General features: G+C 42.3%; 1 protein-coding gene across 1 annotated transcript in view; it reads right to left on the reverse strand.

Annotated features, from left to right (window-relative positions):
- The window catches only part of LOC126298208 (nose resistant to fluoxetine protein 6-like), a 205,204-nt gene that overhangs the window by 24,229 nt on the left and 168,067 nt on the right, over positions 1 to 12,908 (reverse strand). Inside the window, exons 12-13 of the mRNA XM_049989512.1 lie at positions 8,367 to 8,462; positions 6,396 to 6,525 (exon numbers count right to left, since the gene is read on the reverse strand). Of these exons, the coding sequence (XP_049845469.1) occupies positions 6,396 to 6,525; positions 8,367 to 8,462 (226 nt within the window). The remainder of the gene's footprint in view (positions 1 to 6,395; positions 6,526 to 8,366; positions 8,463 to 12,908) is intronic.

Here is a 12,908-nt window from a genome sequence, read left to right on the forward strand (position 1 = left end):
AGTGTATATGTCTGAATCACGTCCTGTATCTTCATAACATCGGTCGGATCAGTCAGATACATGGCCAGGTCATTAGCATAACATCTGCAGACATATTTGTTGCCTCCACTTTCAATTCCAGGGAGCTTGACAAGTAATGATCGTAGAAGAGGCTCGACTGATAACGAGAACAGCAGCATCGAGAGGGGGCAGCCTTGTCGTATCGACGCTAGGATGGGAATTCTCGCTATGCATTGTCCATTCACAAGAATTCTTGCAGTTGCAGTGCTTAACTGCCATTTTCGACTTGACACGTGGCAGGTAGTTGTGACAGACCCTATCAAATGCTTTGTCCATGTCTGACGACATGATGGCCACTCTGCAGTTGGACGCCGAGGTGACAGCCGTTACATCCCAGTAATCTTCCAGCGCTTGCTGTATTGTCCTCCTTGGGACGGCACACGATTGATATTGACCGATGGGGCGACCAGCAATGGTGTTCAATCGACGAAGCAATACCCTAGCAACTATCTTGTAGTCAGCGATTAGGAGCGATATAGGATGCATGGTTTTCAAATCATTAGTACATCCACTTTTAGGGACCACCATTATAAGCCCTTCTGATACTTCTGATTCCAAGTCCAGCGTGAGTAAATTTGTGGTAAGATCTTAAGGGACCAAACTGCTTAGGTCATCGGTCCCTAAGCTTACACACTACTTAACCTAACTTAAACTAACTTACGGTATGGACAACACACACACCCATCCCTGAGGGAGGACTCGACCTTCCGACGGGAGGAGCCGTGCGGACCGTGACAAGACGCCTGAGACCGCGCGGCTACCCCACGCGACATGAGTAACTTTAACGTTACCGACATTGCCGTCAGAATGTTTGAACTTTAAGTTGTTCCCATATAATTCTACAATTTGGTTACATTTTTCGGAATTCTTTAACTTAAGATAGACGGTACTACTACTGATCGACAGATGAATTCCATTTATATCCTACTTCTTCTAGAAAGTCCTCTGCTTCAAACGAATTAGGTCGTGCATAATTATTGTCAAACATAAGCTTCAAAGTATATTTCCTTGTAGGCTTTGCCATTAGAAATCGAATTTGCTCTGTGTGAATAAGTTACGAACGCTCTACGGCGTTACACTCACCAACAACAACAGCGCACAGCCGTTAGCAGCGGAGACGTAAACACGACTCACTTCCACACGCCACAGCCACCAAGGGCCAACTGCCGCTGAGCCAAACACCCCTTTATGAACCCATTGTCACAAAAATGGTTCAAATGGCTCTTAGCACTATGGGACTAAACATCTGAGGTCATCACTTGCCTAGAACTTAGAACTACTTAAACCTAACTAACCTAAGGACATCACACACATCCATGCCCGAGGCAGGATTCGAACCTGCGACTGTAGCAGTCGCGCGGTTCCGGGCTAAAGCGCCTAGAACCGTTCGGCCACAGCGGCCAGCTCATTGTCACAGCGACAGTTGATAAGATGCACATGTGATAGATCTGTATCAAAATTTCTTTTATTTCCTAAACGCTTGGCCATCTGAGTTTCCCACTTGGGGCACTATCATCCCAACATGTACCATGAATTTGGACGAATTCGTCGATGACGATTAGGCGTCCTCTCTTTGTAAGAGGCACAGGGCATAGGCACTGTGCGCCTTGCGTATGCAGTGCGTGTTGCCTGCAATCCATTCATCTGCTCGTGACAACCTGTGGCAGAGCCCCGCACTTGCTCCGAGATGTTCTATCACAACAACAAGAACTGCTGTTGCCTGCATGTGCTGTGTGCAGTTCGGAGTTCGGTACTCTTACGTAGCTGCCGCTGCCTGAGTTGAAACAGTTGTGTGTTCATGGACACCGGGCATCTTACTCAAGACCAGATTTTTTTTTTTTTTTTTTTTCATCAGTCTTCTGTGACCGGTTTGATATGCGGCCGACCACGGATTCCTCTCCTGTGCCAATCTCATCTCAGTGCAGCACTTTCAACATACGCCCTCAGTTATCTGCAGGATGTGTTCCAATCTCTATCTTCCTCCACAGTTCTTACTCTCTCCAGCTCCCTCTAGTACCATGGAAGTCATTTCCTGGTGTCTTAACAGATGTCCTATCATCCTGTTCCTTCTCCTTGTTAGTGTTTTCTACATATTTCTTTCCTCTCCGATGCTGCGCAGAACCTCCTCATTCCTTACCTTATAGTCCACCTAATTTTCAACATTCATCTGCAGCACCACACCTAAAATGCTTCGATTCTCTTCTTTTTCGGTTTTCCCACAGTCCAAGTTTCACTACCATACAATGCTGTGCTCCTGTCGTAAATTCTCAGAAATTTCTTCCTCAAATTGAGGTCTATGTTTGATACTAGAAGACTTCTCTTGGCTAGGAATGCCTTTTTATCAGTGCTAGTCTGCTTTTCATGTTCTCCTTGCCTAGGTAGCAGAATTATTTAACTTCATCTACTTCGTGACCATCAATCCAGGTATTAAGTTTTTCGCTGTTCTCATTTCTCGTACTCCTCATTACTTTTGTCTTTCTTCGATTTACTCCCATTCCATATTCTGTACTAATTAGACTGTCCATTCCATTCAGCAGGTCTTGTAATTCTTCTTCACTTTCTCTCAGGGTAGCAATTTCATCCGCGAATCGTATGATTGATATCCTTTCGCCTTGAATTTTAATTCCACTCCTGAATCTTTCTTTTTTTTCCATCATTGCTTCTTCGATGTACAGACTTAACAGTAGTGGCGAAAGACTACATACCTGTTTTACATCCTTTTTATCCGAGCACTTCGTTCTTGGTCGTCCATTCTTATTATTTCCTCTTGGCTCTTGTACATCTTGTATATGATCCGTCTCTCCCTATAGCTTACCCCTATTTTTCTCAGAATTTCGAACATCTTGCACCATTTTACATTGGCGAACGCTTTTATCAGGTCGACAAACCTTATAAACAGGCTTGATTTTCCTTTAGTCTTGGTACCATTATCAACCGCACCGTCAGAATTGACTCTCTGGTGCCCTTACCTTTCCTAAAGCCGAACTGATAGTCATTTAACACCTTCTCAGTTCCTTTTTCCATTGTTCTGTATATTATTCTTGTCAGTAACTTGGATGCATGGGCTGTTAAGCTGACTGTGCGATCGTTCTCGCACTTGTCAGCTCATGCAGCCTTCGGAATAGTGTGGACGATGTTTCTTCCTTGGCAGACGTAGTGGAAATGCATTTGGTGATCAATGAAGCTACAGGTTTAGGATGCTTGGCAGCAGGTCTGTATCAGGGACGCAGACCCAACAGAAGACAGCCATATCACGCACTGTTCCAGAAGCTACATGAGCGACTACGTGAGAATGGAACCTTCGATCAGTGGAATGAGAGCGACAACAAAAGAGGTGTTGGTACGCTGCAATTTGAAAAAGTAGTACTGGACAGAGTTGAGACGAACCGGACTACAAGCATATAAGGCTATCGCAAGAGATATGGACGTCACTCGCACCTTCGTGAGGATAGTGCTTAGTCAGCACTGGTTGCAACCATTCCAGTTGCAAGAGACACAAGCCCTTGGACAAGCTGTCTTCGAGCCCAGGTATTTCAACACTCACAACAGCCTCTTGTGGCCGGAAGAAAACCCACGTGCAACCGTGGACAGAGATCACCAAAAACAGTTTTCAGTAATAGTGTAACCTGGCATCGTCGGTGAAAATATTATTGGACCTGTTTCTGCTCCAGTTCTTCTAGGCAGCGGCCGGAGTGGCCGAGCGGTTCTAGGCGCTTCAGTCTGGAACCGCGCGACCGCTACGGTCGCAGGTTCGAATCCTGCTTCGGGCATGGATGTGTGTGATGTCCTTAGGTTAGTTAGGTTTAAGTAGTTCTAAGTTCTAGGGGACTGATGACCTAAGATTGTTAAGTCCCGTAGTGCTCAGAGCCATTTGAACCATTTAGTCTAGGCAGCCACATGTGTCACAAATTTCTGGCAAATTACCTACCCAAGCTGTTAGAAGTTCCCAGAATGAGATTTTCACTCTGCAGCGGAGTGTGCGCTGATATGAAACTTCCTGGCAGATTAAAACTGTGTGCCGGACCGAGACTCGAACTCCGTACCTTCGCCTTTCACGGGCAAGTGCTCTACCAACTGAGCTACCCAAGCACGACTCACGCCCCGTCCTCACAGCTCTACTTCTGCCAGTACCTGTTAGAAGTTGTTCCGCTGAATGTCCGATCGTAAATTTGGTTTCAACGTGATGGCCCACCACCACATTCTAACCGTCGTGTGCGCACGAACTTCATTGACATGTCTGGTGTGATTGAATTGGGAGAGGTGGCCCTGTTCCATGACCATGACGGTCACTTGACACCATGCCAGTCGATTACTTCTTGTGGGATCACATCAAAAAATAGCGTGTATACTATGCCTGTAGAATATCACGACGACGTTCTGTTCGAATGCCTTTTAAACAATTCCTGGCATCTTCCGATAGTCCACCAGGCAATGCATCGGCGCTGCAATGCCTATATCAGGTGAGAGGTCGCCATTTTGAGCACCTGCTTTAAGTTCATACGTGGACGTTTTGATATAAAAAGAGCTAGGTGGACTCTTATTTACAGTATAAGACTGGAGTAAACGTTTCGTAAATCAACGTCGTGCTTCCTTTTCGTTACTTGTATTCAGTTTCGTTTCTATTTATTTCTTTAACTTTTCTGCAGCAAACAAGCAGGGAATGTATTAGCCGCAACATACGTTAAATTAAGATTTCCGTTAACAAATTTATTTTGTCCTGGAGCGTCGCATGCTTATAAGAGGCGTTTTTTCCGTGTTTTGTGTCCGTAGCTATAGTGGACATCTGCTCCCAGGGGAAGTGGACTGTCGTGGTAAAACTGTATTGTCTTTCAATGTTTCAAGTATAGTACGTGCCTCGCTCTCAGTTATAAGTTAATCTGTGGGTTTTATTACGAGGAAATTATCCCGATATTCCCGAGAGATTTTGTTTAAATCGTCGGAAAAGTTACTTCCCTTGTAGTAGATGCTACGGATACATTTTAGCACATAGAAGATTTGTAGAAAGAAACAATCACGAGGGAGGAAAATTACGAGGAGATCTCATAAGAATAATCAAGCTGTCTCCATTGAATTCGTCAGCCCTGGATGGATCAGATTTCACGGAACTTGAATGGTCTACTACCAGGTGTGCTGCGCTTGCATACTACAACAGTAAACTGATAGGGTGATATTCAACGAGAAAATCTTAAGAATGAGTGTCTCGAAGAGGGCATAGAATTTTTAGGAATGAATTAGAAACTTTAATATTTCTTGGCTTACCTACTTTCACATGAGGCAGATGACTGTACTGTAGGCAACACACATTGCGAACACACACACAGTGCAGAGTGCCTATGCCCTACCACCTCTCAAGGGCATAACCAATGATAAAAAGGCTTTCAAACACGCCGTATAAGTTATTTATAGGCCTATTTTATAATATGCATAGACAATTGGAATTTGACAAAACGAGATGAAGAAGCACTAAGGCTACCGAAGAGTAAAAAGATCCAAAATGGTTGGGGCAGTAAAGGACGATGTAAATGAAGAATATCTAACCCAAAATAAAAATAAAAACATGGAACTTTATCACCTAATTAAAGAACCTTACATTGCAAGAAAGGTAAAAGTAAGAGGGATTAAATGAATTGGTCATGTAATGAGATCATAATAAGATTGTGGTAGAAGAAATTTCAGGAAGAAGAAAACCATCAGGACGAGAAGGAATGACATTTGTAGTTAACATAAAAAAAGGACCTAAAATTTATAGAAATTAAAAACTGGAAAAACTATGCCAAAGAAAGATAAGTCGTAAAATATTTTAAGTCAGCAGCAGAGAGCTTACATGGGTTGTAATTACTTTATTATAATAATAATAATAATAAAATATCGTTTGACAGATACCGGTATCCTGCTATGAATAATGCCATAATTACTTCAACTGATAAACATAAAATTCCATAATAATTTTTGCTGATTGTGTTCCAAAGCTTTGCTAACACTTTAAACTGTTGTATAATTTATTAGTAATTGTGCGACTAGTGTCGGTCAGAGACGATTTTTCAGTACGACTTTTGTCAATAGCAGGTGTTGCATCTATATATCATGAAACAAATGTCAAAAAAAATATTTATAAATAATATTTTGACATTTTTATATGTATATGTAACACATGTTATTAACAAAAAATTATTCTGTAAAATGGTTTCTGACCAAAACCGGTTCTACAGTTAAAAATAAATTATGCAATAACTTCACGTGTTACAGTATGTTATTTCTGAGATATAATCCTAATTTGATACTAGATGCATTTCTTGATTTATAGGATACTCTGATGCCACAGCGCAGCTTCTCACCTTAGGTATACGAATTTTGCAGTTAGTCCTGTTCAGCAGATATCCGACGCACATCCCAATAACGTAAGGTCCCAGCCTGGTCCAGGGCTTATCGTACAGCTCGTCGAATAGACCGAGAGGTTGATCTATGCTGAAAAAGATGTTCTTGAGGTAGCTGCATAAATAACAGATTATTTTGAGCAATAAATGAGACACTGCGTCTAACAATGGAGAGATTTAAAGCAGAACAGCCCCAGCATCAAAAAATTACGCACCCCATTGTTTCTCATCTTGGCTATTTTATCATTAATACTTCTTTTCAGGAGGTCAGAAAAGTCATAACTTGTTTGTCTCGGAATGAATATCCGTCGACGGTTTCCAGACACCATTTTTAGTGCATGAAGTAAGATATATTACCAGGATTTGCGTTATGAAGTGATGACAAATATTTTCTATGAACAGTTTTTTTATAGTTTCTCCCTTCCTTTAAGACCGTAAGTCTTGGAAGAGCCATGTTGGATCAGTATTTTTCGTACTATTACAAACAGGAGCAGTTAACAAATTGCACGACAACTTGGACAGTGAGTTTATTTTTATTTTTTTAAATATGCGGCTTTCAGATAAATGATACATTGGAAAGACAGTCAAAAGGTGAAATTTTGTTAATTATTGCAAAGATATCTAAAACCATTTCCGTAACCTTGAAGCCAACGTACTAAATTCACTGCCGAGCCAAGAAATTACGACCACCTGCTTAATAGCTAGTTTGTCCGTCTTTGGGACAGAATACATCACTGATTCTGCTTATCAGGAATCGGACAGTTTGTTGGCAGGTTTGTGGAGGTATGTGGCTTTAGATGTGTGCGCACAGGTCACGTAGTTTCGAGTAAATAACGGGCTGCTGATTTGCGTACGCGGTGATGGTGCCCGATAGCGACCCAGATGGGTTCCATAGGACTTAAAGCAGCTGAATTTGGTCGCCGACACATCAACGTGAGTTCACTATTATGCTTCTCAAACCACTGTAGCACGGTTCTGGCTCTGGGACGGGCAATTACAGAGCTGAAAGAGACATCGCCGTCGGGGAAGACATCAAGCATGAAGGGATGCAGGTGCTTCGCAGCTGTCAACGTATCTTCGATTACTACCACGGGTCCCATGCAAGCGCAAGAGAATTTTTTCCATAGCATAATACTGCTCCCACCAGCCAGCGTCCATGGCACGCTGCACGTTTCGAGCCGGTGTTGACGTCGATGACGGCGTTTCCGGAAACGACCAGCGACCATCGATCGACCGTCGAATCCCAATGTCCCCGTGCCCACTGAAATCGTAATTTGCGATGTCGTTGGGACAAAATGTGAACACGTAAGGGTGGCCTGCTGTGGAACTCCATGTTCAATAATGTGCAATGAACGGCGTGCTTCGGAACACTTGCGCGTGCAACAGCATTGTGTTCTTTCGTAGAGATGTCACAGACCACCATCTATCCTACTTTTCAAGGCAGATAAGCCTCCGAACCCCACGTTCTGCGAAGAGTCGTGGACATCCAACCATTCAGTGCCTAGTGGTAGTTTCCCTGTCTTTCTATCTCTTTTCGTAGACGCTCACGACAGTAGCACGTGACATTCGACCAGCTTCGCCGTTTTATAGATACTCCTTCACAGGCTCTACGTAATAATAATCTGCCCTTTGTCAGTATCCTTTATTTCAATGGATTTTCCAATTTATAGCCCATATTTTCGCTAGGGTGATCTCCCGTCCATGTCTCCTCCGCTTACACACTTTTGCTAGCGCTTCACGTGCCAACAACCTACCAGGCTGAATTAATCGTAGCGGTGGGCAGTGGTCATAATATTTTGACTTGTCAGAGTATTAGTAGGTGTCATGCTTGATGTATATAAACCAAGTAGCGCGATGGGTTAATTACACATAAATCTGTCAGAACAAAAATCTCTTACAATAAAAAAAATGTGGGTCTCTAACTTTCCTTACCTTGGTGTGTGATTCGTGTTAAGTGTAATCACCGCAGTAGTAATCCAAGAACAAACGAGCAGTGTGAACATCGTAACAACGGCTGTCTTGAAATATCTGCAACAAAGTCGAACAATGCACATAACAAAGAAAATGAAAAACACACAATAACAAAGAAAATGGGAGAGGATGCTTAAAATTATAGTACGCGCCACGGTAAAGTTTTGAATTAACATGTGGTGCGCTGTGGAAGTTACGATACAAAGAAATACATCCATTTATAAAAGCTGTGGATGATATTTCGATTAGAGCTCACCAAATTCCATTGAAAATTCACTCGTGTCTGTGACTTTTCTCTATTGATGATGTAAGGAGAGATGGTTTCTGTAGGACAGTAACGAATAAATGTCATTGCTATTGTATGAGGCAATGGGAAGCCGCAGATGAAAGAAAAATGGATTTTTTTCTGCCTCACAGCATCTAATGACAATTTCACATTGATGATCTTTCCATGAGATGTGAAATTTAATTTCGGTTTCGTGTTGCATTCCACATCCCGCGAAACGTCAGCGGATGCTAAAGGAACATTTAACAACCAAACCGGCAAAATGCTGACTTTCTGACACCAGACTGTCAAATGACCGATGGCTGAAAGTTTATCTACGGATAAAAGTAATAAAGTCTCATCCATACTTACTTTCGGCCAATTCAGTACTTAAATGTTGATGATTAAAAGTTAAATCCATTTATGACCTAAAATATAGCAATTTTTTTCCTTGTGTTTCGTGTTAGCAGCTTTCACTGATGTGCACCCCTCTGATGGCGAACAGTGCATTCTATCAGCCGAATATTGGTGACAACTCGTCTTACATGGACTCTTTGAGACATCTGAGGCGTTAGAGCCCTAAGATGATCCATGATCGCTCGAAAGCCACGCATGAATAAACAAGATTGCTCGGAGGAGGGTCAAAGGTGAACAAATTCCTATCGAATAGGTAGTGGATAGCCTCAGACCGACAGTATTATTCAATGTTTTTAAGTCATCCATTTGATTTGATCCATTACATCGTTAAAATATCGGACATAAACCGCTCACTCACTGAAATTCAGTACATGTAAACTATGCGCCTTAACAAAAATTGTGCTTATAATCATAACATCACATTCATATGATTCGCCAATTCGCAGCCGAATTGTCACATTCCTACCTAATCTAAACATCGTGGTGCGCTACACATCACTCTGTCACAACAATATACACTATGTGATCGAAAGTATCCAGACATCCCCAAAAACATACGTTTTTCGTAATAGGTGCATTGTGCTGCCACCTTCTGCCATGTTCTCCACATCAGCGACCTCAGTAGTCATTAGACATCGTCAGAGAACAGAATGAGGCGCTCCACGGAACTCACGGACGTCGAATGTGGTCAGGTGATTCGGTGTCACTTGAGTCATACGTCTGTACGCGAGATTTCCACACTCCTAAACATTCCTAGGTCCATTGTTTCCGATGTGATAGTGAAGTGGAAACGTGAAGGGACACGTACAGCACGAAAACGTTCAGGCTGACCTTGCCTGTTGACTGACAGAGACAGCCGACGGTTGCAGACGGTCGTAATGTGTAATAGGCAGACATCTATCCATATCATCACACAGGAATTCCAAACTGCATCAGGATCCATTTCAAGGACAATGACAGTTAATCGAGAGGTGATGAGACTTGGATTTCATGGTCGAATGGCTGCTCATAAGCCACACGTCACACCGGTGAATACCAAACGAAGCCTCGCTTGGTGTAAGGAGTGTAAACACTGGACGATTGAACAGTGGAAAAACGTTGTGTGGAGTGAAGAATCACGGTACACAATGTGGTGATCCGATGGCAAGGTGTGGGTATGGCGAATACCCGGTGAATCTCATATGCCAGCGTGTGTAGTGCCAACAGTAAAATTCGGAGGCGGTGGTGTTATGGCGTGGTCGTGTTTTTTTTTATGGAGTAGGATTGCAGCCCTTGTTTTTTTGCGTGGCACTATCACAGCACAGGCTGTGCTGCACCTTCTTGCTTCCCATTGTTGAAGAGCAATTCGGGGATGGCGATTGCATCTTTCAACACGATCGAGCATCTGTTCATAATGCACGGCCTGTGGCGGAGTGGTTACACGACAATAACATCCTTGTAATGGTCTGACCTGCAGAGAGTCCTGACTTGAATCCTATATAACACCTTTAGGATGTTTTGGAACGCCAACTGCCGGCCGCGGTGGTCTCACGGTTCTAGGCGCGCAGTCCGGAACCGGGGGACTGCTACGGTCGCAGGTTCGAATCCTGCCTCGGGCATGGATGTGTGTGATGTCCTTAGGTTAGTTAGGTTTAAGTAGTTCTAAGTTCTAGGGGACTAATGACCACAGCAGTTGAGTCCCATAGTGCTCAGAGCCATTTTTGAACGCCAACTACCGACATCGATATCTCTCCTCAGTGCAGCACTCCGTGAAGAATGGGCTGCCATTCGCCAAGAAACCTTCCAGCACCTGACTGAACGTATGCCTGCGAGAGTGGGAGGTGTCATCAAGGCTAAGGGTGGGACAACACCATATTGAATTCGAGCATTACCGATGGAGAGCGCCACGAACTTGTAACTCATTTTCAGCCAGGTGTCCAGATACTTCTCATTACATAGCGTATATTCCACAAAACAATGTAGAAGCAAACTAAATTTTTTTAAAGTTCTGTTCTCTCTCTATTAGCGCACTACGTCACCATGCATCACATCTTTCGCACAGTTTCATATGTCATCTTCATAATGATGTGCCCATCATCTCGCTATTATTCATTCTTATTGTGATATTCCCATTTACAGCTCGTGGTCTAATGGCTAGCGTTGCTGCCGCTGGATCACCGGATCCCAGGATTGATTCCCGGTCGGATTGGGAATTTTCTCTACCCGGGGACTGGGTGTTTGTTTTGACCTCATCATTTCATCATCATCATCATCATCATCATCACCATCATTCGTGACAGTGGCTACATTGGACTGTGTAAAACTTAGACTGTGTAAAAATTGGAACTTTGTACGGGCAGTGAGGTTTACCGTAAGGCGACCACCTTGGTCGTCTATTGCTTGTTTAATAAGACACTCTCTTTCAAGATTCTATTGCAATAGCCACTGCAAGGTTAGTTTGTGCAATTTATTCTATGTTTTGAAAAAAAATAAGAAAAAGAAAATTAAACTGTCAACAAGAGAAATATAGCCGTTTCTCATAACTGATGAAGCTTCTTCATATGATGAATTGTTAACGATTCAGACAAAAACAAATCGCCAATTGTGTTGCAGTTTTGGCAGAATTCTGTAACCCACCGTATTTTTAACTTTGAATGACTGGAATGGAAACTTACTAAATAATTTTCTTCCTGTTGTTCGTCTGAGAAAAATGAAAATAATTCGCAGGAAATTCTGTTCATATCCCCATTCAGAGTAAAGTGGTGAACTTCCCCATCATAATTATTTTTTAATGTGTTAAAGAGAGATTATACATATTTATAATTTATTTTAACCTCAATGAGTAGCCTCAAGCGTTTCATTAATTTTGAAACAATGTAATTTTTAGGGCCATCGATAGCTAGTGAAACGAGATTTGCTAAATGAAGAAACTAGATGTTTATTTTCATATCATGAATGTACTTCTTGATAAGCTATTGTCTGATTTTTCCTCAGTTTCTCTCTTAATAAAGCACTGTATCAGGAAGTTTAAGATACAGGAAGAATCAACTGCTAAGTTTCAGTACCTCCTGTTCCTTATTAAAGAGATGTTGGGTCACAAGATGACTCTGAAATTGCAACACATTAAAAGATAATTACGGTGGAGAAGGTCACAACTTCACTCTGAATGGGGTTAGGAACAGAAATATGATACACTAAATACTTAGAATATTTTCATATTTCTCAGATGAGTATCAGTGAGAAAATCCTTTGATAAGTCTCCATTCCTCCACTCACGAAAACTGACAACAGGGAGAACTGTGCTGAACACATGAACACATGGCCCTCCATATTAGCATCCAGTTATGCCTGTGGTCTGAGGATGACACGGCGGTCGGTCGGTACAACTGCTCTCCAAGGCCTGTTCGGACGGAGTTTTTAAGTCATCATTCCAGACGCTCACTATCACAAATACGGTAAGTTACAGGATTCCACTAAAACTGCAACAGAATGGTGATTTATTTGTTTCTCAATTGTTAACAATTTCTCCTATGAAGAAGCTTCATCAGTTATGAGAAACGACTACATTTCTCTTGTTGACAGGTTTAATTTTTTCTGCCAAAACAGAGTATAAATTGCGCAAACTATTCTTGCAATAGCTATTGCGACAGAATCTTGAAACCGAGTGTCTTATTAAACAAGTAACAGGCGATCAAGGCGGTCAGTACGTTACGGTAAACCTCATTGTGTCTGTTTGCTGTAATATAAGAAATTTCACGATTTTTTTTTCATAACAGCAAATTCGCTTTTCAATAGCTCTCGAAACTGCTAAAAAATTAGTTGTTGACAAAAAAAACACCATA

This window comes from Schistocerca gregaria, chromosome X (assembly GCF_023897955.1).
Source record: "Schistocerca gregaria isolate iqSchGreg1 chromosome X, iqSchGreg1.2, whole genome shotgun sequence".
In the NCBI taxonomy this organism is placed as follows: domain Eukaryota; kingdom Metazoa; phylum Arthropoda; class Insecta; order Orthoptera; family Acrididae; genus Schistocerca; species Schistocerca gregaria.